Raw genomic sequence first — 24455 nt, 5'->3', positions numbered from 1 at the left:
ACTCTCCTGGCTCATGGGAGGGCTGGCATGTGGGAGGTTTGGGAAACGCTATGATAAAGCCTTCACATACATCTTATGCTACCTTGTTTTTGTGTGATCTCATAGGCACCTGAGTAATCCAATTATTTCTATGTATACTATTTTGTGTGAGACTGATGTAACTTTTTGTAATGATGGAGGTGAATAAAAGTTCAGCGGGCAGTGCTCGGGGGAGTTCTTTTTCTGGAGACGAGGCTGCCTGGCTGGTTCAAAGCTCTCTATCGACTGAGGTCTGAATTCTTTTTCCTTCGCCTGAATTCCTGTCCCTTTGTCTGAATTTCTTTCCCCTTCACATGCATATCTCCCCTGTGCAGGATATGCTGGAAAAACAGCCTGCTCAGGGTGGGAATGTGTTTGTGAATATACTGGGGGAGGATATCAGGGGTGCAAGTACTTGACTAGTGTCCACCAAGTGGCTCAGAGTAATCAAGTGGTACTAGAAGTCAGCCGAGAGATGCCTAGTCGATACGTGTATGCCATAGGAATTGATGGAACAGGGGAGGATCCAAAGACTTATATCACAATCGTAAAACAGGTACTCTATGATGGAGAACAGAAATCTCTAGGATGGTCAGTATACGACACCTTAGCCCGACTGGAGCAATCAAAAGACCAATTCGAGGTTTCTGTGAAAGCAACCAACCTATTTCTGTCATTAGCAGAGGAAATAGCGGAAGCCCTGACTAAAGAATTGTTTTGTATGTGGAGGAACGAATATGGGGGAACAGTGGCCATGGGAGGCGATAGAGGCAAACCCGGAAATATATAACAACATGACAAGGGCAGGTAACATCACCCAAAAAACGCATATATATGGCATGGTGTGGACTCTCACAACAAATCTGGTTGGCCGAAACTGCTTTACACGCAAAGGGGATTGGCCAGTGGGAGATCTTATCTGTTTGGGGGAATGGGATGAACGGTATAAAGCAGGGGTGTCAAACTCAATTTCATTGAGAGCCACATCAGCATTGCAGTTACGCTCAGGGGGCCGGGTGGGTGTGGCCAGAGTGGGCGTGGTCTACTGGGTGGGCATGGCTGGAGTCCGTGTGGCCTACTGGGTGGGCATGGCCAGCTCTACATTGTTCGCGTCAAGGGTGCCTATAGGAGCCCGGGCAAGAGTGGGACAGATCTGAGGATCTCTGGCAGAAGGAGATGGGACCGGGGCAAATGCCAAGGCATGGTCCACTGGAGCAGCCTCACTGTTCCTCTCAGACCATGTGGGGGGGCGGGGCTGGATGGTGGTGCAGAGGTCAAATACCCGGCCCAGCCCTCAAGCACTCGTGGCACTAAGCCCAGCCCCACTTCCCCAAGGGGGCGCCCAGCTGCACTTATGTCCTCCTCAAGGCTGCTGCTGCTGTGCTTGCTCTCCTTAGCCAGGTTGCTCATGATGGGTATGAGAGCAAAGTCAAGAGGGAGACCCACTCCCTCTCCATGTGAGGAGACCTGGCTTTGTATCCAAAGGTTCCTTAGCAATAGGATGGGGAAACCCCCCAGGATAGGCCAGGAGGAGGGGGCAAGGGGATGGTGAAAGGGCAGCAGGGAAGGTCTAAGGCAGGACTTCCCTCAGACCCTCCCTCTCCTTCCTTCCTTCCTTTCTTCCTTCCTTCCTTCCTTCCTTCCTTCCTTCCTTCCTTCGAGTGGTGGGAAAATATTTGAGATGAGGGAGGGAGAAAAACAGGCAAGAAATGCAGCTGGGGAAGTGTCATCCTTTGTGAGGAATGAAGAAATGTACCATCGCCTGGAAGTGGCCAGCACATGGCCCTTGCCTACTTCACATATCCGGCTTGGTAGGCTCTGTGGGAGCGGATGCCATGAGCAGCATGAGAGTCAATGTTACCTGTGCAATGCTGCCCAGCCCCCAGCCTGCCCGGTTTGGGCAGGCAGCGGGGCGTTCTCCTCACAGTGCCGAGAGGCTGAGCCGGGTGGCATGAATCTGAAGAAAAGTGCAATGCTGCCCAGCCCCTAGCCTGCCTGAAGTAGGCAGGGCCATGTGTTGGCCACTTCCAGGTGATGGTGCATTTCTTCATTCCTCACAAAGAGTGATACCTGCCCAGCATGCGCCCAGGGATCAGGGCCAATACGGCAGGGGCTGGTCGCTTGCTGTTTCCAGATGGCCTTGTGGAGCTAAGACTGAATGTGTTAAAGCATAACGGCCACCATGAAATTGTACATTGGCTCCTGCCTGGCCTGGGCCAGGGCCAAGGCAGCAGGGGCCATTCCCTCACTGTTTCCAGAATGGCTTTGCGTGCCACATGAAACCACTTCGTGGGCCGGATCCGGGCCCCGGGCCTTGTGTTTGACATGTCTGGTATAAAGTATGGACATCTCTGGGAAATGCCTCTGAGCCTTTAAATTTTGATATGACCATCATGCCCTTTCTGAACTCCAACGAGGAAGAGGAATGGGTAGCCCCCAGTGACATGTACTGGATATGTGGCACCTTTGCTTATGAGGTTTTGCCTAAGAATTGGTCAGGATCGTGTGTATTGGGTTGGATATAGCCCTCATTCTTTCTTTTGCCAATACGGTCACGACAGGTGCTTGGTGTTCCAGTCTATGATCAAATGGGAAACCAAAGAAAAAGACAGGTTGACACAGTTTTCTCTAATTTCCCTTGTAGAGAATCCTATTATTATGAGAAAATGGGCGATTTGTGGGATTCAGAGAGGATAGTGTGTGTGTATGCCCAGGCAACCTGGGCAGAGGATGGCACTTACGGTTACAGAACACCAATCTATATGATAAACCGTATAATTAGGCTGCAGGCTGTTGTGGATCTGGCAGGGCAACGCCTAGATAAAGCTTTAAACTTGTTAGCTGTAACCACTGATAAAATCCGGACAGCAGTCTATCAAAACCGATTGGCTTTGGATTACCTATTGGCAAAAGAAGGAGGAGTGTGTGGAAAATTCAATCTTTTAAATTGTTGTCTTCAAATTGATGAAACTGGACAGGTAATCAAACAATTAACCACCAAAATGAGGCAATTGACCCACAATGCAGATCAAACCTGGAAGGGTTTTAATTTCCAAGAGTTTTTCAGTGGATGGTTTCCCAAACTTCCAGGGTTACAAGCCATCGTGGCTCTTATAGTACTGATAGCTGCAGGATGTGTGCTGATTCCTTGTATCTTGCCTATTTTTATAAAAACTGTATCCAATAGCTTAGCTTTGGTTGTTGAAAGAAAAGCTACTGCACAGGTAATGGCAATGTGGGAATATGAAAGGTTACAAACCAAAGACGACCTCTGTTGAGACTCATCGTCACAAGTTGAGATAAGTCTCAAAAGGGGGGAATAAAGAGGAAGTGTACTAATGTCATTGTGTAAACAAACCTATTCCTGTCCTTAGGTGATCAAGTTAGCCATAATCCTGTTAGCGTAGCTGCACGTATTCCCCTGCAACTGTCTTATGCAAACTGTCTTCTGATAAGAATGTGTAAAATTTAACCATATAAGGAACAATGTACAACCATGAAATAAGGGGGTATAAATATGTTTGTTCATACACCCCTCGGGGTTCAGACCCTTTGCTTTGTTTAAGCCCTCTGAACCTGTGCAATAAACCTTTCCTTTCCTGAAGAGCTGGCGTGAGTCTCTTCTTTCTACAACAGCAGGATAAAGATCTCCCCGCATCTTCTTTCTGTGATCTAGCAGTCGTTCGGATTTTTGCAGCCCAGATGTCATGATGTACTTAAAAATAATAATAATAAAAGCTTATTGTAGCTTGTACAAGTTGTTTAACACCTTCAGTTACTCTCCAGCGCTCCATGCTCGGTTTAGCAGCGCCTCTCAATGTTACTTACGGTTCTGCAACAACTTCAGCCCCACCACAACAAACAAGTAAAAGCTTACACTCCGAGTAGCTTCCAGCTTTATATACCCTTCTAAAAATAGCCTCTCGCTCCCAAGGTCAATCATGACGGGTCGAATTTCGAATCAGACCAATGGGGTGAGGCGTCACGGAGAGGTTCGGTCACCCCAGGAGGAGCCGTGATGCGCGACCATAGAGCTACTCTGACATCATTGAAACGCGGTGTAACGAGTTTGTTGTTATAGATTGGGCAGTGTTCTGAGCCTGCGTAATAGGATCACGAGGTGGTGGGGAGGGAGAGGAGTAAAGGGAGTGTGGCTTCCAGCAGAAAGGAGGGGAAGAAAAGAAGTGGGAATAGAAGGAGGGGGTGGTGGCGGTCAAGGAGAGCTTTGGTTGCGTTTGCAGTCACCTCGGTGTTTGCACATATTGAGTAGGCTTCTCAGCAACTATTTTCTGGAGAGCCCCAGGAGTGGAAAGTAGTCTCAACAGCAGCGCCGGGGACACTGCAAAACAAAAAGCCAACCAACCAAAAGAGAGGAGCCAAAGAACCCCGATATATTGCTCTGCAGTTGAACTTTGCATGAAACTTTTTAAAATATTGTTTAAAAACGTATGTCTCTATAACTTCTTCTGAAATCCTGAACAGGAATTCAATATATCTGGCGGTAGATGGCTATTCCCGCCCTCCCCCCCTAAAAGTACTTTCTACTGGGTGATTTTTTTGCTTTGAATTTGGTGGTCTTTTCTCTGGAGGAGGAGGAAGTGAGACTTTCTAAATAGCTGGTCGTGTTTCTGTCGCAATCACCTGCCGTGGCGATTACAGCCGAGACCCGGAGCCCAAGACCTCCGTAGCGTTGTTCCGCTCTTCCGACCTGCGGGAAACCCCCCCCCCAGCGATCTGACGTTGCCTTTGCGGAGGGTTTCTTGTTGCAACTTTCATCCGCCCCCGTCTCCCCCCCCACACCGAAAGGCATGGATGTACTTCCAATGTGTAGCATCTTTCAGGAACTCCAAATTGTTCACGACACTGGTTACTTCTCCGCTTTGCCATCTCTGGAGGAATACTGGCAACAGGTAAAGGAGGATGTGCTATGTTTGCAGCCGTTTCGGGCGTTTAACGTTGGGGACTACAAGCATGCGTAAGGTTCAGCGCTTTAAATATATATATATATATTCGCCCGGTTCAGGGAAGCTTCGGGCAAAGATCGCCTTTGAATTTCATTGAGGGGGTTCTGCCCAGGGGGAGAAGCTATTTTAATCTAGGCCGTTAGCAAATGAAGGACATATGTTATTGATGTTGAAATCTGAAGCTTAACCAACCTTTTCAGGCCTGGGGGTTGGTCTCCCCCTCCCATATGTTTTCTCCCTTCTCCCCCCCCCTTTTTTTTCTAGGACAGCTCTGCTAATAATAGGTCTAAGAAGCTTTTCTTGGGGTGTTGAGATTTTTGCTAAGATCTAGATTTGGCTCTCTGTAGTTTTCAGAATCATTTAGCTCCCTTCCCCTTCCCAGCTGATCCTCAGCTTTAATTTGCATAATAGGGGAAATTAAAATCTGAGTGTTAAACCTATTTCTATAAATTTCCTTTTCTGGTCAATACCTTTGCAAGGTGTTGGAAGGGTGCCACAATCAGTTTCTTTATAGTGGAGCTATAAATATTGATCAGAGTATTTTGCTGTATCTTACCCAGTGCTCCCCACCTCCCCCAATAAACGGGGGTGTAGCAACATACAGTCTTAATATTCTGCTCTAAGAGCAAGTCTCTGAGTTTAGTGGAGCTTATGTCCAAGTAGGTATGTCTAATATGGGAACTCGGAAATGTGGAAGTCAACAGGGTACTACTGTGACCAATTTAAGTTATGCTGAAATGGTGTGTGTGCATGTGCAGCATTTCCTTTCATACAATTGTGGGAGGAAGGAAGGACTCTTGCTGAAAATCACATGGCTCATGCTAGACTGACCATTTTGCCAAGATAGAATCTGATTAATATTGTGAGATTTAAAAACCCAATTTTTGATACTCACAACTCAAAGACAAGTCTGGTTAACAAAAACAAAGATTTATTGAAAAGAAATTGAAAATAATAAAGAAAATAAGAAAGAAAGAAAGTGTTTGCAAACGCGGCCTCTTAGACCCTTCCCAAGTTGGATTGAGTTCAAAGAGCACCCTGAGCAAGTTTCAAACTAGGCATTTATACTTTCTTTTCTCGATACATGCCCCCCTAAGAAACTTCAGTTAGTCTTTGAAGTCATTTACATTTCTAAAAGATCTTCTTTGAACTTTTACATCCAAAAGACTTATTGTAGCAACTTCCTTACATCCGTCACTACACTATCTTGTTTTACTCACCTTCTTGAGGTGAGTATCCTTTTTAACATTTCAAAAGAACTTTGTTGATTACCATGTGTGAATTCTCTAAGCAGGAAATACTGTAGATAGCCCCACATCTTAGTGTTACATTTTATACAATTCATTGGTGTTACATTTTATACAATTTATAAAAGAATAACCTTTATTTATTTTCCTTTAATTCCACCCTTTTTCTCTTCTACCTGAATTATTCTTTTATACTTTTAGGAATTCATCATTCCCTAATTTTTCTTCAAATTCCTGTGGAAGCAAGTTGTTATATTCTGAATCTTCTTTCCCCAACCCTTGTTTTCCTACCTTCATTGTGTTTTTTTTCTGTTTTTTTTCCCCCAACTACTTTGCTATGAGCAAGTGGATACCTCCTTTGGGCTTTCTGATTTAAAATTACCCACACTTAACAAGAAATGCTAACCAGCAAGACTTCCCCAAATGTCAATTTTAGACAAAAATGCCACTGGCTGCCTCTTTCCCTAATAGTTTTGCATGCAAATCATTAGTCAAAACAACATAGCCATTCACAATCCTAAAAAAAATCTTCCCAACTCCTTCCCTGTTCCAAACAAGGACAGAATTGCAATTCCCCCAATTCTCCCAGATATCACCTTCCATCAATGTGTCCTGCACACAGACACAAAAACATCAAAAAACAAACAAAAAAAACAACTCCACAAAAAATTAGAGTAATTTCTAAAACTCAAAGATTTCCAAAAAATTGTCCAACAATTACTGTATCCTCTTTCCAAAAAAATTACAAGCTGAAACTGCAAAAGTGGGCATTACATTTCACACCCACCCCTTCCTCAGACCAGAATTCCAAGCAGAAAAAAATGGTTAAAATGACCAGCCCCCCCCTTCCTCCCCCCCTCCTCCCTCCCTCTCTCTCCCTCTCTCTCTCTCTCTCTCTCTCTCTCTTGTAAAGTAACTGGGGAGGGGGGAAGAGAAAGAGACAGGAGTAAAAGAAATTTTACAAAAATCTCACCACTAATTTTTTTTTGCTGTCCTTCACATGCATTTTCCATAAATTCTCTCACACATTGTCCATGAAACTTGTCTCATTGTTGTTGGTTTTTTTTTACTTTTACAACAATAAAATCTGCAATTTACTATTCCTTTCACAGCCTGGGACTGGTGGGGGTGAGTGATGTTTGAAGGCTAGCACACACATTTACATATCAGCAAATTAACTCATTCACTTCCATTCTGACTGCTTGCATAAACAATTTCACATACAAAAATTTCATTTCATACTTTCTCCAGACAAACCATACATTGTTAAATAAGGCCTTTTTGTTTGGTGTTATCAGAGAGGATTTTGACCCTCTTCCAAGTCTTGGAAATAACACAGAACAACACAGACAGACATATATACACAGATACTATTAAAACAACATTTATTTAGACATATGGCTTGTCTTACAAGAGGTGAGAAAAATCATGAGGTGATTCCAACCGAACATGGTTTCTATAGGGCCCTTTAACCATCTCCTATTTTTCTCACCATTCCAAGTCCAAGCTTAATGTTCCAAATGTCCAAATATATATATAACAAAACAAAACACACATATCAATTTGGGGTTTTAGGCCAAAACAGGTCTCCCCTTTTAATTAAAAAAGGGGGAAAACATTTATGGTTACCTCCAATTTATCCCACCAACTTCAAAAGACAGTGGGGAAAGACTAAAAGGAATTTTGAACCCATCACACTCACACAGCCATTATCGCAGAAACCTCCCACAATCGCTCTCCTGACCACCCAGGTACAATTGCGTGCTTCCCTCCTTCGGGGCAAAAGTTTCTTACCTGGGCCAGTGCATGGGTTACCTGGTCCTGGGCCTCAGTTGTTGACTCTCTTCCTTTTTCCTATTCTTTGATTTGGTAGACCAGAATTGTTAATTTAGTTTGGCTCGGAGCCTGCAATGGGAAGCTAGATCTCAGACAACTCCAGGCAGTTGAAATCAACAGGCGCGCCCCTGGACTTTACTGAGAACAGCTCCTCCCTAGAGGCTCTTTCAAGTCCCATCTGGGTCGCCAAGATTGTGAGATTTAAAAACCCAATTTTTGATACTCACAACTCAAAGACAAGTCTGGTTAACAAAAACAAAGATTTATTGAAAAGAAATTGAAAATAATAAAGAAAGAAAGAAAGCGTTTGCAAACGCGGCCTCTTAGACCCTTCCCAAGTTGGATTGAGTTCAAAGAGCGCCCTGAGCAAGTTTCAAACTAGGCATTTATACTTTCTTTTCTCGATACATGCCTCCCTAAGAAACTTCAGTTAGTCTTTGAAGTCATTTACATTTCTAAAAGATCTTCTTTGAACTTTTACATCCAAAAGACTTATTGTAGCAACTTCCTTACATCCGTCACTACACTATCTTGTTTTACTCACCTTCTTGAGGTGAGTATCCTTTTTAACATTTCAAAAGAACTTTGTTGATTACCATGTGTGAATTCTCTAAGCAGGAAATACTGTAGATAGCCCCACATCTTAGTGTTACATTTTATACAATTCATTGGTGTTACATTTTATACAATTTATAAAAGAATAACCTTTATTTATTTTCCTTTAATATAATACAAAGGATTAGCATGGCCAGCCTTTCACCGACATGGCTCTGTGAGATTTAAAAACCCAAAATTTGATACTCACAACTCAAAGACAAGTCTGGTTAACAAAAACAAAGATTTATTGAAAAGAAATTGAAAATAATAAAGAAAGAAAGCATTTGCAAACGCGGCCTCTTAGACCCTTCCCAAGTTGGATTGGGTTCAAAGAGCGCGCCGAGCAAGTTTCAAAGCAAGCATTTATACTTTCTTTTCTCAATACATGCCCCCCCAAGAAACTTAAGTTAGTCTTTGAAGTCATTTACATTTCTAAAAGATCTTCTTTGAACCTTTACTTCCAAAAGACTTATTGTAACAACTTCCTTACATTCGTCACTACACTATCTTGTTTTACTCACCTTCTTGAGGTGAGTATCCTTTTTAACATTTCAAAAGAACTTTGTTGAGTACCATGTGTGAATTCTCTAAGCAGGAAATAGATGGCCCCCACATCTTAGTGTTACATTTGATACAATTTATTGGTGTTACATTTGGTACCATTTATAAAAGAATAACCTTTATTTATTTTCCTTTAGCTCCAATATGGTTGCATTGCTTCCTTACTTCTAAAGCAGCAAAGGGGGAGGATGGGGGGTGGGTCGGCAGACTGTGCCATTCAAGGCCCTGTTGGTGTCATAGTGGAGGATTTTTGTTAAAACCTGTTGCATGTATATTTGATCCATGAACATTCTTGGCAGAGAGTCTAATTTTTAAAAGAAGGGAATGACCAAGCCACTCTTGGCTAGTAGATAAAGTTCTCCGTGGTTGGAATCAACAGTAGGACCTTAAAAGTTGGAATTTTCCATTGTCTTCTTCATTCAGTGTCCTATTAGAATTCCAAGGGTTTTGCTGACAATGTTCCTACTCTCTGTGTGAGAAATGCCTGCATTTATGACTGACTCATGCCTATATACTTGGAAAGAACATTCTTTGAATGCCTCTCTTAGGCTGAGTTCTCATGTGCAGGAAATGGCTTAGCTGGGAAGATGTAAAATCAGCTACAACACATGTGGCTTAAATTTAGAGTGGAAACCATAGTATGTGCCTGCCTGGTGGACGTTTGGTTGAGTTTTTCTCTTCAAGTCAACAGGAATTAATAAAATAACCTAAATAAAATTTATTTAGACTTAAAGCTAACCCCACTGAAGTCTTTCTACAAGATGCCTGTTTAGTTAAATCCTAAGGGAAATGGATAGCCCAGAGGTCTTAAAAACTCTGCCCTTTTATGACTCACGGACTTCAACTCCCAGAATTCCTCAGCCAGTGTGCACACTGGCTGAGGAATTCTGGGAGTTGAAGTCCATGAGTCATAAAAGGGCAGAGTTTTAAGACCCCCTGGGCTAGAGGATTATTTTTGACTATGCATTCTTGACAAGTTCATGAGAAGTATACTGTTTTCTTGGAACATTCATCAGTTGGAACTTGAGTAGCCTTTAACTTTGAAGTACCCTAGCAGTTAGAAATAAACTCTTCATCTTTGAGTGCGTGTGGCTTCCTGCTAATTTTTTCAGAATGTTCTGGGAGTGAATGATTTTTTTAAAAAATATGTATTTTTAATTTTATAGACTCGCTTAGAGTTGGAGCGATATCTTCAGAGTGAGCCCTGCTACATGTCTGCCTCTGAGATAAAATTTGACAGTCGGGAGGATTTGTGGACCAAAATCATTTTGGCACGAGAGAGAAAGGAGGAATCTGAACTAAAGACAACAAGTGCTCCAAAGGAGGCCAACCTTAATAGCCAGAGTTTAGAGACTAACAGTTTGAATTCTGATATCAGTAGTGAAACTTCAGACAGTTCCGAGGAACTTTCTCCTACAAGAAAATTTACCTCAGATCTCATAAGTGGTGACTTAGGCTTAGCCAGTGCTGGAAACTTGAGTTCATCTGTCACATCTCCTCCTCCTTCCCCTGAGCTGGGCAAGGAACCATCTTCTCAACTATGGAATTGTGCCCCCAGTGAATTGCATTCACCTGGCAAAAGCCGTACTGGTACTGGTGGAAAGACTGTGGAAAAGGGTACCCTGGCCAGTGGAGATGCCTCTCCTGATGGGAGGAGGCGGGTTCATCAATGTCACTTCAATGGGTGCCGGAAGGTTTATACCAAAAGTTCACATCTGAAAGCACATCAGCGTACCCATACAGGTGAGTATTCACATAGTCAACATGTTTTGCCTTATGTACTATATGTAGTGACCTTAGAGTCTCTTATACTGTACAGTAAATGAGAGGATGTCCAGTTACTGTATATGTACAATTTCCTTAACTCATGGTTTTATGACTCTTGACCAGGAAAGGCCTAGGCCAGGAATTGAATGCATGGTACAGCTGTATGTATTCCCTGTAAAAGGACTCCATGGAAGTGTTACAACTTCCATTGTGTAGAAAGGCAGGAGTTGAACTTAAGGGAACTTCATTTGCAGTCCACTTCCTCTTAATAGTTTTTTCTGTGTCTTGCACCTTTAAAATGTGGCTTGCTAGTGGTTGTTCCCATTTTCTTGGACTTTCTACATTCTACTCCAGCTATTTGCTGGTTCATACTACATGGTGTAATCATTCTCTCTCCTCACCTTCTTGCTTTTCATGGTCTGCAAAACTGCATGCACCAAAATAATATAAGGAAGCATCTTTTGTTCAGTTTCCAAAAAATATTATTCTTTAGATGGCCACTTGGAATTGGCTAGCTTCCTAACTGCCTCTAGGAGATAGTTTTAAAGAAGACCTCAATGCTTTAGTGTCGTAGTATTACACAATTTCTGGAGCAAGAATGCATGGCCATTAGATAATGCAATGCCAGCTAAGGTTTCCCAGAATGCAAGACCTCAATTCCTCATTCTTTTTCCATAAGCCCTGTGCAAATTTGTATCTAAGCTGGGTGGTTCATTTATTTGTTTGTGCATGGCTGGTTTCTGTTGGTTAAATTATCCCATGCCTGAGAAGGTGAACACTTCATCTTTTCTAAAAGGGAAAAAATCTCTCCAGTAAAAAACAAGGAGGCAAAGCTGAAAATAAATAACAAAAAGGAAACCATTGAATTTCTTGTCTCAAAGGTGATTTTCAAAAGGCAACTGGACTTTGTTGAAGAAGATTCTTGGATGAGAAGCAAAAAAATCTTCAAGGAAAAACAAAGTCCAGTTGCCTTTTGAAAAAGCACCTTTGGGACAGCTATGACTTGGATGACTGAGAATCTTCAGTGACACATAGAATTTCTTGGTAAAGAGGAATCTTTAAAGCAGGGGTGTCAAACTGCTGGCCCATGGGCCCGACGCGTCATCCGGAAGCCGTGCCACCCCATTGCCGGCAATGGCGAAAAGGCTCCAATACGTTGTGTGACGTCACATGACATCACAAGTTTGACATGTCTGCTTTAAAGGATCTTAAAAACGGCTGGATTTCATACCTTAAAACTTCATATGGTTATTGTATTCTCTGATCCCAAGCAATTATGGTTTAGTACGTAAACCCTAATTAAATAGCAATAGCACTTAAACTTAGATACTACCCCATCCTTCTTTACAGCACTCTCTGGGCAGTTTACAATGTTTGTTCCCAACAATCTGGATCCTTATTTTACTGTTTGCTTAATTCTGGTTCACTTATGGTATTTGTGCTTCAATTTTACCCTTTGCATGCATAAGTACATCATTTATCCCTTAAAAGATGATAGTTGATTTATGCCCATTTGATTGTTGTGCATTTGCATTTATGATAAACCTGCAGAGTTTTATCCTGGTGAAACTGAATTTTTTTTTATTGAAAAGTTTTACAGTACATTTTATCTTTAACAATCCCCCCCTCCCCCACCCCTACCTAACCCTCCCTATCCCTCCCCCCCTTCCCCCCTCCCCCCCGACTTCCCAGAGCTAAGTACAAGGTATAAAAACAAAGAACAATCATAAACATCCATATGCTAACAACAATAAACTATTAATTCTATCGCCCTCTAGCTCATATGAAATGACTACAAGCAATACTAATATTACATATAAAAAGAAAAAGAAAAAAGAAAAGAAAACTTACCGGTATTCAAATGCTAAATGAAACTTTTTAGTCCCATACTTGTTCTGGATATAATCAATCCACTTTTTCCACTCCATAATATAACGTTCTTGCGAGTGATCTTTCAAGTAAGCCGAAATCTTTGCCATTTCCGCCAGGTCAGAAACCTTTAGAGTCCATTCTTCTATAGTCGGCAGTTCCTCCTTTTTCCAATATTGACCTATTAAGAGTCTTGCTGCTGTGATTAAGTTCAACATCAACTTAATGTCCACAACAGTAGCATCTGTAATTATGCCCAATAAAAACAATTGCGGACAAAACTTTATCCTTTGCTTAAAGATCTTCTGCATATTCCACCAAATTTTTATCCAAAAAGCCTTAACCTTTTTGCAGGTCCACCATATATGAAAATACGTTGCATCTTCGCCACCACACCTCCAACATTTAGGTTGATAATTCGGATACATACTTGCAAGCTTCTTAGGATCTAAATGCCATCTATAAAACATTTTATAAAAGTTCTCTCTTAAGTTTTGGGCTTGCGTAAATTTTACGTTCCTCACCCAGATCTTTTCCCACGTGTCCATTGTAATAACTTCTTGAATATTCTGGGCCCATTTTATCATACAGTCTTTAACAAGTTCTGTTTCTGAGTCAATATCTATCAATGCAAGATAAATCCGTTTGATATGCGCTGGACCCTGGTTTCTAATTTGCTTTATCAAATTTTCATCAGTCATTGAGAAACCAATTTTCTGATCTTCTTTCCACCTGGCACGTAATTGAGTATATTGAAACCAAGTTTGGACGATCTTCTCATCTCGCAAGAGATTATACGGCTTCAAACACCAGACGTTCCTTTCCAAACTTAAGATCTCCTTATACGTAGTTACATCATGTTTGAAGCCAACATTTATGTTTTCTATTGCATGTTTCGGAATTGCCCACAACGGCATCTTGTAGTCTAACTTATGTCTATACTTCTTCCAAACTCTCAACAATGCCTGTCTTAAAATATGCACTTTAAACACATTATCTACCTTCTTATCATACAACAAATATGCATGCCAGCCAAATAACAAGTCGTGGCCTTCAAGATTTAATAATCTCCCTTGTGTCAAATTAATCCAGTCACTTATTCCTGACAACGCAGCAGCTTCATAATATAATTTAAGATTAGGCATTTTAAGACCACCTCTTTCACGAGTATCCTGCATAATCTTAAGTTTAACTCGTGGCCTTTTCCCTGCCCACACAAATTTATTGATACCCCGTTGCCATTCTTCCAAATTAGAGTCTTTTTTAAGGACCGGTATCATTTGAAATAAAAATAAAAATTTAGGCAGGACATTCATTTTCACTGCTGCAATTCTTCCCAGCAAAGACAATTGCAGTTTTTCCCAGCTCTCCAATTCTTTTTGAATTTTCCCCCATAACTTTTCATAATTATTTTTATATAACTTTGCATTGGAGGGTGACAAATACACCCCCAAATATTTAACCCTTTTAACAATCTCAAATCCAGTTAAGCCTTCTAAAAGGGCCTTTTGCGGTGCTGTCATATTTTTGGCCAAAACTTTTGTTTTTTGTACGTTAACCTTAAATCCAGAAACCTTCCCATATTGCATTATTATCTCCATCAGGTCCACAACAGAGTTTTCTGGCTGGGTCACCGTAACAACCAGATCGTCTGCAAACGCCCTCAATCTATAATCCTGATCTCTAATTTGAATACCCTTAATTTTTTCCGAGTTCCGTATTTTTATCAATAATATCTCCAATGTTAAAACAAATAATAAAGGTGATAACGGACACCCTTGTCTTGTGCCCTTCTCAATATTGCATACTTCAGTCAGGCTATTGTTAACTATTATTTGGGCAGTTTGTTTTTGATATAATGCCCTAATTGGTTGTAAAAATTTATCCCCAAAATTCATTTTATCTAAAACTTTCATCAAAAATTGCCAATTCAATTGATCAAAAGCTTTTTCAGCATCTAAAAAAATTAGCGCCGCAGGGATCTGGTTGTTCCTTTCCAAAAACTCCACCACATCAACTATATGCCTCACATTATTTTTCATTTGTCTACCACTAATAAACCCAGTTTGATCCCCATGAATCATCTGTTGCAGAACCCTCATCAATCTGTTAGCTAACACCTTAGCAAATATCTTGTAGTCTGTATTTAAAAGTGATATTGGTCTGTAGTTTTTTACTTGAGTAGCATCTTGATCTTCCTTCGGAATCAAAGAGATAAAAGCAGTTCTCCAAGACGGAGGCACCCTTCCCCCCCTCTGAATTGTCTGAAACAATTCCCTTAATGGCTTTATCAACTCCAATTGTAAATTTTTGTAGTAGACCGCAGTCAGACCATCCGTACCTGGCGCTTTGTCCACCTTCAATTCCTTAATTGCTAAAAGAATTTCTTCTTCTGTTATCAATTGATTAATCTCCTCCTTTTGTTCTTGTGTAAGAACTGGGATGCTAGCATTCTTCAAATATACATCAATATCTGTTTCATTAATCTTCTCCTTAACATATAATTTGGAATAAAAATCCACAAAGGCTTCCTTGATAAGATCCTGTTGAAACACAACCTTTCCTTTGTATTCAATTTTATCTATATTAGAAGCCCTTTGTTTTTTCCTTAACCTGTAGGCTAACCACCTACCTGGTTTATTGGCATTGCAAAAAGTATTATACCTAGCAAACCGTAGGTTAGTTGCCACCTGATCAGCCATCAACTTATCAAATTGTCCTCTTAGCAGGTTAATGACCTCCTTAATCTTCACATCCGATGGATTCAAAATTAGGGCCTTTTCTTTTTCCCTGATTTCATTCTCCAGTTCTTTCCTTCTAACTTCCAAATTACGTCTATATTTATTATTCATATATATTAACACCCCTCTCATATAGGCTTTGCTAGCATCCCAAACCATGTCCATAGAGGTATCCTTGTTCATATTAATTTCAAAAAAATCCTTCATCTGCTTTTTACATTCTTCCACATTTCTCTGATTTCTAAACAAATTCTCATTTACGCGCCAGGAGTGCCTATCTCTATTGTCCTTATTGATCTCTAACCAGACTGGACTATGGTCAGATATAGTTCTTGCACAAATCTTTATCTTCTTAGTCCTAGAAAAAAAATCATTAGTCAGTAATATAAAATCAATCCTAGAAAAAGATTGATGTCTATCAGAAAAAAAAGTATAATCCTTTTCATGTAAGTGTGTATCTCGCCAAATGTCTCGCAATTCCAGGTCATCCTTCATTTCAAAAAAAGATTTAGGCAATCTAGCATGACTCGGGGCACGCTTAAAGAAACCAGCTTTATCCAGCTGTACATCCAGGACACCATTCCAATCTCCCATAAAAATAAAAGATTTATAATCCAACTGGGTAATCTTTGTATGTAGTAAACTAAAAAAATCAGTTTGTTGTTGATTAGGAGCATACAGTCCAACTAAAAGCGTTTTTTTGCCTTCTAGCAGCAAATCTATCATAACATATCTTCCTTGTTTGTCTACTTCAATTAGTTCCGCTGTCAGAGTACTCTTGACATAGATAACCACTCCATTTTTCTTATTCATTGCAGAAGCAATAAATTGCGTGCCCAGCCTTGAGTTCAACAAATACTTTTGGTCCATAACCCTAATATGCGTTTCTTGCAAACAAATAACATCAGTCTTAAATTGTTTTAAATATTGAAAAACTTTCTTTCTCTTCTGTGGTGAATTTAATCCATTAACATTCCAGGTTAGGAACTTAGTCACCATTCTTGGCCTCCCGAAGCTTCTGGAGCACGTCTGCCAGGACCCCTTTAACTTCCTTAGGCCGCGCCCCTCCCACAGCTTCACTGTAAGTACGCTTTGGAGGTTCCATAACTTTCTGCTGATCTTGCTCTTGCTCTTGTCTCACTCGTCTTAAGGCGGCACGCGTTATCCTCTGCTCTCCAACAGCTGCCGATAAAACTGTAATTTGATCCCCTCCAGCACCGTGAAACTGAATTTTTAAAACACATTCCAGTTCCCCAGTGGAGCCTGAAGTGATGTGGAGTGGAATCAGAGCTTGTATAAAATTTTTATAGTGTATGTTGCTTTTGACTGAAAATGTTCTTCTGCTGTTAATGACTTTGTGGTTAGATGCACCAAACCACTTAGAAACGTGCACAGTCAGCAAAGGTGTAAATTTTGAGAAAAGCTAAAAGAATTCTTTCTCATAAAGCAGACATGTCAAACACAAGGCCTGGGGGCCGGATCCGGCCCGCGAAGTGGTTTCATGTGGCCCGTGAAGCCATCCTGGAAACAGTGAGGGAATGGCCCCCGCTGCTTGGCCCTGGCCCAGGCCAGGCAGGAGCCAATGTACAATTTCATGGTGGCCATCTATGCTGTAACACATTCAGTCTTAGCTCCACAAGGCCATCTGGAAACAGCGAGGGACCAGCCCCTGCCGCATTGGCCCTGCTCCCTGGGCACGTGCTGGGGAGGTATAACTCTTTGTGAGGAATGAAGAAATGCACCATCACCTGGAAGTGGCCAACACATGGCCCTGCCTACTTCGGGCAGGCTAGGGGCTGGGCAGCATTGCACTTTTCTTCAGATTCATGCCACCCGGCTCAGCCTCTCGGCACTGTGAGGAGAACGCCCCGCTGCCTGCCCAAACCAGGCAGGCTGGGGGCTGGGCAGCATTGCACAGGTAACATTGACTCTCATGCTGCTCATGGCATCCGCTCCCCCAGAGCCTACCAAGCCGGATATGTGAAGTAGGCAAGGGCCATGTGCTGGCCACTTCCAGGCGATGGTACACCCTTGATGCGAACAATGTAGAGCTGGCCATGCCCACCCAGTAGGCCACACGGACTCCAGCCATGCCCACCCAGTAGACCACGCCCACCCTGGCCACACCCACCCGGCCCCCTGAGGGTAACCACAATGCTGATGTGGCCCTCAATGAAATTAAGTTTGACACCCCTGCCATAGAGAATCTATGGGGCATTGCCAAGAGAAAGATGAGAGACATGAGACCGAACAATGCAGAAGAGCTGAAGGCCGCTAGTGAAGCATCCTGGTCTTCCATAACACCTCAGCAGTGCCACAGGCTGATAGCTTCCATGCCACGCCGCATTGAGGCAGTAATTGCTGCAGAAGGGGCCCAAACCAAGTACTGAGTACATATGCATGCTTATACTTTTCAGAGGTCCAGTATTGTTCTATGTACACTCCTTGTTTTATTGATTGCATGTAATATTCTATTTTTCTGAGATTGTGGATTTGGGGTTTTCATGAGCTGTACGCCATAATCATCACAATTATGACAAATCACAGCTTGAACTATCTTGCTTTGCATGTAAAGAGTCTATCTCATATATTAGTTTCCCCTTTTAAGTTGCATTACTGAAATAAATGAACTTTTGCACGATATTCTAATTTTTCGAGTTTCACCTGTATACCATTTCAGACAAGTGGCTGTTCAATTTCTTCTTAAAAACCTCCAGTGATGAAGCACCCACAACATCTGAAGGCAAGCTATTCCACTGGTTAATTATTCACACTGTTAGGAAGTTTCTCCTTAATTCCAGGTTGCTTCTCTCCTTGAGTAGTTTCCATCCATTGTTTCTTGTCCTGCCCTCTGGTGCTTTGGAAAATAAACAGACCCCTTCCTCTTTGTGGCAGCCTCTCAAATACTAGAATACTGCTATCATGTTAGTTGCTCTTCTTTGCGCTTGTTCCAAAGTCTCAACATCTTTTTTGTAATGTGGTGACCAAAACTGGATGCAGTATTCCAGGTGTGGCCTTACTAAGGCTTTATAAAGTGGTACTAATACTTCACATGATTTTGATTCTATGCCTCTGTTTATACAACCAAGGATTGTATTACCTTTTTTAGTTGCTGCCACATACTGCTGGCTCATTTTTAAGTGATCGTCCACTAGGACTTCAAGGTCCCTCTCAGTTACTGTTTTTGAGTCACGTTTCACCTAATCTCTACTTGTACCTTTGGTTTTTCCTGCCCAGGTGTAAAACCTTGCTTTTCTCCACATTAAATTTCAAGTTGTTGGATAGGGCCCATTGTTCGAGTGTGTCAAGATCTTTTTGGATCCTGAGCTTGTCTTTTGGGGTGTTGGCTATTCTTGCCAGTTTAGTGTCATCTGCAAATTTGATGAGTTCCCCTTCTGTTCCCTCATCTAAGTCTTTTTTGAAGATATTGAAGAGTACTTGGCCTAAAATGGAACCTTGTGGTACCTCACTGCTTACTTCCCTCCATGTAGATGTAGTACCATTAAGGACAACTCATTGAGTACTGTTTCTCAGCCAGTTACAAATCCATCTGGTGGTGATGCTGTCTATTCCACCTTTTTCTAGCTTACCAAGGAGTAGGTTGTGGTCTACTTTGTTGAATGCCTTACTGAAGTCTAAGTATACTACGTCCACAGCATTTTGCTGGTCTACTAATTTAGTCACTTTGTCAAAGAATGAAATGAGATTTGTTTGGCTTGATCTGTTTTTAACAATCGTGCTGGTTTAACAAACATGCTGGTTTCTAGTTATAACTTTGTTTCTAGATGTTCGCAGATTTGTTTTTTGATTATTTTTTCCAGTATGTTTCCAGTTATTGATGTTAGGCTGATTGGTCTGTAGTTTCCTGGGTCTGTTTTTTCCCCCTTTTTTGAAGGTGGGAACCACATCAGCTCTTTTCCAATCCTCAGGTAGTTCCCAGGTTCTCCTGGATTTTTGAAAAATATTGTACAATGGTTCTGAGATAACATCTGTCAGCTCCTTCAGAACTCTGGGATGTAATCCATCAGGTCCCGGTGATTTATATTCATCAAGATCAGACAGGTGTTCTGCTAACATTTTCTTGTTTGTTTTAATTTTCATTTCTAGCCTGTCTTTTACCATTATGTTTTTTGTAGGTTGGGCTATAGTTTCTTTTTTTGTGAAGACTGATGCAAAGAATGAGTTAAGCAGCTCTGCTTTCTCTCTACTGCCTGTTACTTGCCATTTTCTCTCTTTAGTTGACCTACTGTTTTCTTGACTTTTTTCTTGTTGTTTATATATTGAAAGAAACTTTTTTATTATCTTTGACTTATGTTTCAAGTCTTTGTTCATTCTGAACCTTTGCTTTCCTGACTTCATCTTTGCAGTTTCGGGCTATCTGCTGATACTTTGGTTTAGTTATGTGTCTGTCCCTCTTTCCATTTTTTGTACTTGTCCTTTTTGTCTTTCAGTTTATCAGAGAGATCTTTGTGCAACCATGCTGGTTTCTTCTTGGATTTCTTTTTCTTTTTCAGTGGTATTGTGCTTGATTGGGCTTTTATGATCATATTTTTCAGACTTTCCAATGCTTCTTGAGTTGTTTTCCCCTTTAGGATTTTCATCCATGGAATCCTTCCCAAGCTCTCTCTACGTTTGTTAAAATCAGCTCTTTTAAAGTTTAAGACACTGGTTGGATTATGTTCTATTGCTTGTGTTTGCATTATATTGAATTCCAGTATGATGTGGTCACTCTCGCCCAAAGTTCTGGCAATTTCAACTCCCTCTATCACTTGTTCTCTATTAGTAAGATTTAGGTCCAGTATAGCTTTTCCTCTATTTCCCTCCTCTACCTTTTGGATGACAAAGTCATCATATAGGTTGGTTAGGCATCTGTTTCATCTCCCACTTGCTGCAGAGTTTGTCTCCCAGTTGATATCAGGGTAGTTAAAGTCTCCCATTACTACTGTTAAATGGTTTCAACCATTACTAATGATTGAAGCCAAAACCATTCTCCTAATGTGATAGTAGGCTGAAACGTTTGAAGGTGTAAAATTTCTTATTACAGCTGTTACCTATAAGATTATTTGAGTTGTATGTACCTTTGTTTGCAACTATGTTTTAGCAAAATGTATTTGTTTATTTAGATTTATTAGCCACACAACTCCAGTGGAATCCAATATATGGTTTATATCCCCAATGACACTTCTCCTTTAGTTGAGGCCCAAAGAAATGGAGAAGCCATTTTTTATACATTTGTAAACTTATCATATGAAAGCAATTCTTACCCGAACCAAGTGGCTAGCTAAATGATGACTTTTCAGGCCTGATTTTTTTTAAAAAAAAATCATTGTCATAATCCTTACTATTCAGAGCATTCCAGAAAGTTTAGATACTGGAATCTTTTTTTCAGGATATGATGCTTTGCTGTTAGAGCAAAGCTGTCAGCGCCAAAGCAAATTTTCCACCAGCATTCTTGGAAGTACTTAGTGGCCTATAATAAATTAGTATGAGCAACTTTGTTTCCTATTTTTTTGGGGGGGGGGTGTTTTTTAGTGCTTAGTGACTCAAAATTCCTCTTTGGAGAGCTTGTTGTTGTTAGCTGCGAAGTCGTGTCCGACCCATCGCGACCCTATGGACAACGTTCCTCCAGGCCTTCCTGTCCTCTACCATCTGCTGGAGTCCATTTAAGCTCACGCCTACTGCTTCAGTGACTCCATCAAGCCACCTCATTCTCTGTCGTCCCCTTCTTCTCTTGCCCTCAACCTTTCCCAGCATTAGGCTCTTCTCCAGTGAGTCCTTCCTTCTCATTAGGTGGCCAAATTATTTGAGTTTTAGCTTCAGGATCTGGCCTTCTAAAAAGCAGTCAGGGTTGATCTCCTCTAGGACTGACCGGTTTGATCGCCTTGCAGTCCAAGGAACTCGCAGGAGTCTTCTCCAGCACCATAGTTCAAAGGCCTCAATTCTTTGGCGCTCAGCCTTTTTTATGGTCCAGCTTTCACTGCCATACATTGCAACTGGGAAGACCATAGCCTTGACTATACGCACTTTTGTTGACAGGGTGATGTCTCTGCTTTTTAGTGTGCTGTCTAGATTTGCCATGGCTTTCCTCCCCAGGAGCAAGCGTCTTTTAATTTCTTGGCTACAGTCCCCATCTGTGGTGATCTTGGAGCCCAGGAAAATAAAATCTGTCACTACCTCCATTTCTTCCCCATCTATTTGCCAGGAATTGAGAGGGCCGGATGCCATGATCTTGGTTTTCTTAATGTTAAAAGAGCTATCTAGCTGCATAATGATGACTGTAAATGGTGGGTTGTTTTTTTTCAGGAGAAAAGCCTTATAGATGTTCATGGGAAGGATGTGAGTGGCGTTTTGCAAGGAGTGATGAGCTAACCAGACATTTTAGAAAGCACACGGGTGCAAAACCCTTTAAATGTAATCATTGTGACAGGTATGTGAATGGAATCTTGTTTTATATCATTTTATTCCCCAGTCTAATATTGTCTTAAACGTAAAAAGGGCCTCTTTTATTTATTATTTAATCCTCCATTTTGGGAAGTTCTGTTCTTACAGATTTCGACTTGCATATTGAAAGAGATGCAAAACATTTGGTGGTCAAACATCCCAAATTTGAAATGTCCTGTTTTGACCTTACCAGAAGTGTTTCAACACAGTTCCAACTTTCCTGGAAGCATTCCAGCTTTGCAATGAAATTGGAACATTTGTATTTGAAGTAATTTCTCCACAGTTTCTGCATAAGTAAAAGGGCAACCTTCTAACTGATCAAGAAAACAGTAGAACAGATTGATAGGAGGCATCTGGGGGATTTCTGGAGGAGAGGTTAAATTCTCCTCAGAATCATGTATTAAGTCATGTATGAATGTTGCCACAAGTTTAATTAGGTGGATTCAGTGACATTGAGCACTTTTTAAAAGATTCCACTTTTGCCACTGATCTTTTATACAGTCCATAGACTGAGATGTAGAGAACCTGTAGTCTTCAGATTGAACTGAAATACTACAGTCTTCTCCCATCAGTCTTGTCATGATCTGGAGATAGAGGGTCAGAAAGTTTATGTAGTACTGACTAATGTGCTAAATTTGAATAAGTTAAAGTCGTTGATCAGATACAAGGCTGTAGGGATGACCTTCGATGCATTCCTCTTTCCATGAGTTGTTGCAGTGTTAACATGCTGATCTAAGCTTCTTCTAGTAATAAAGGTAGATGTTTACATGGCTGGTGACTGACAAGATCACAATCACTGTGTTGAAGTTTATTTATTTATTTATTTATTTAATGGGACTTATATGCCGCCCTATCTCCCAAAGGACTCAGGGCAGCTAACAACAATAAAATACAAGAGAATACAAATATTAAAATTAAAATTAAACTATATCTATAGCCCCAATTAATAAAACCTTAAAACAAGATTAAAAACCCCATTATCATCAGTCCAGGTTGGCCTGTTGGAAAAGAAATGTCTTAAGGTCACGACGAAAGGACCGTAGGTCTGGGGTCATCCAGAGCTCCAGGGGAAGCTGATTCCACAGGGTAGGTGCCCCCACAGAGAAGGCCCTCCCCCTGGGGGTCGCCAGCCGACATTGACTGGCTGACGGCACCCTGAGGAGGCCCTCTCTGTGTGAGCGCACAGGGCAATGGGAAGTCGTTCCTGGGAGCAGACGGTCCTGCAAGTATCCCGGGCCTAAGCCATGTAGGGCTTTAAAGGTAAGAACCAGCACCTTAAATCTCACCCGGAGAGCAGCCGGTAACCAATGCAGCTCACGCAGGAGTGGTGTAATATGGGAGTATCGGGATGCTCCCATCACAACCTGCGCAGCCGCATTCTGCACCAGCTGAAGTCTCCGGGTGGTCTTCAAGGGCAGCCCCATGTAGAGAGCATTGCAGTAATCAACACGGGAGGTAACGAGCGCATGAGTGACTGTACGTAAAGCATCTCGGTCCAGATAGGGGCACAACTGGCGCACCAGGCGAACCTGGGCAAGTGCCCCCCTGGCCACGACTCCTATATGATCTTCTAAACTGAGTCGTGCATCTAGGAGGACGCCTAAGTTGTGCGCCCTATCAACGGGAGGTAACGCCTCTCCCCCCATAACCAAAGATGGAACATCCTGGACTACACGAGATGCCGGTACATAAAGCCACTCGGTCTTGGCCGGGTTGAGCTGGAGCCTGTTCTTCACCATCCAGATTCGTACCGCTTCCAGGCAATGGGACATCACATCAAGAGCATCACTAGGTTGGTTCGGGGTAGAGATGAAAAGCTGGGTATCATCAGCATATTGATGATGCCTTACCCCGAAACCGCGGATGATCTCACCCAGTGGCTTCATATAGATGTTGAACAGGAGGGGAGAGAGGACCGACCCCTGGGGCACCCCACAATCAAGGGGCCTCAGGGTTGACCTCTGCCCTCCTGCCAACACCATCTGTGAACAGCCCAAGAGGTAGGAGGAGAACCACCGTAAAAAGGTGCCTCCCACTCCCAACCCCCCGAGACGTCGCAGCAGGATACCAGGTCGATGGTATCAAAAGCCGCTGAGAGATCTAATAGGACCAGGACAGAGGAATAACCCCTATCCCGGGCCCGCCAGAGATCATCCACCAGCGCGACCAATGCCGTTTCCGTGCTGCACCTGGCCCTGAAACCCAATTGGTATGGATCCAGATACTCAGTTTCCTCTAGGACCAGCGGGAGCTGCCGTGCCACCACGCTCTCAACAACCTTCGCAAGAAAGCGAAGGTTGGAGACAGGACAAAAATTATTCAAAATAGCTGGGTCCAAGGCAGTTTCTTGAGGAGGGGCCTCACCACCGCCTCCTTCAAAGCGGCAGGGAAGCACCCCTCATTCAAAGAAGCAT

The 24455-nt window shown here is 42.0% G+C and overlaps 1 protein-coding gene across 2 annotated transcripts in view; it reads left to right on the top strand.

Annotated features, from left to right (window-relative positions):
- Positions 1-4826: 4826 nt before the first annotated feature.
- The window catches only part of LOC308676585 (Krueppel-like factor 6), a gene marked incomplete at its 5' end in the record, with an annotated part of 36978 nt that continues 17349 nt past the window's right edge, over positions 4827-24455 (top strand). Inside the window, 3 exons of one of the 2 annotated variants that reach the window (XM_081342464.1) lie at positions 4827-4928; positions 10390-10840; positions 21904-22027. In XM_081342464.1, the coding sequence (XP_081198590.1) occupies positions 4827-4928; positions 10390-10840; positions 21904-22027 (677 nt within the window). Of the gene's footprint in view, positions 4929-10389; positions 10967-21903; positions 22028-24455 lie in introns of both variants that reach the window. The other variant, XM_081342463.1, reaches the window with a different exon arrangement.

Source organism: Vipera berus, assembly GCF_964194415.1.
Source record: "Vipera berus genome assembly, chromosome: W".
NCBI lineage: Eukaryota > Metazoa > Chordata > Lepidosauria > Squamata > Viperidae > Vipera > Vipera berus.
This window is presented reverse-complemented; position numbering and strand designations above follow the sequence as displayed.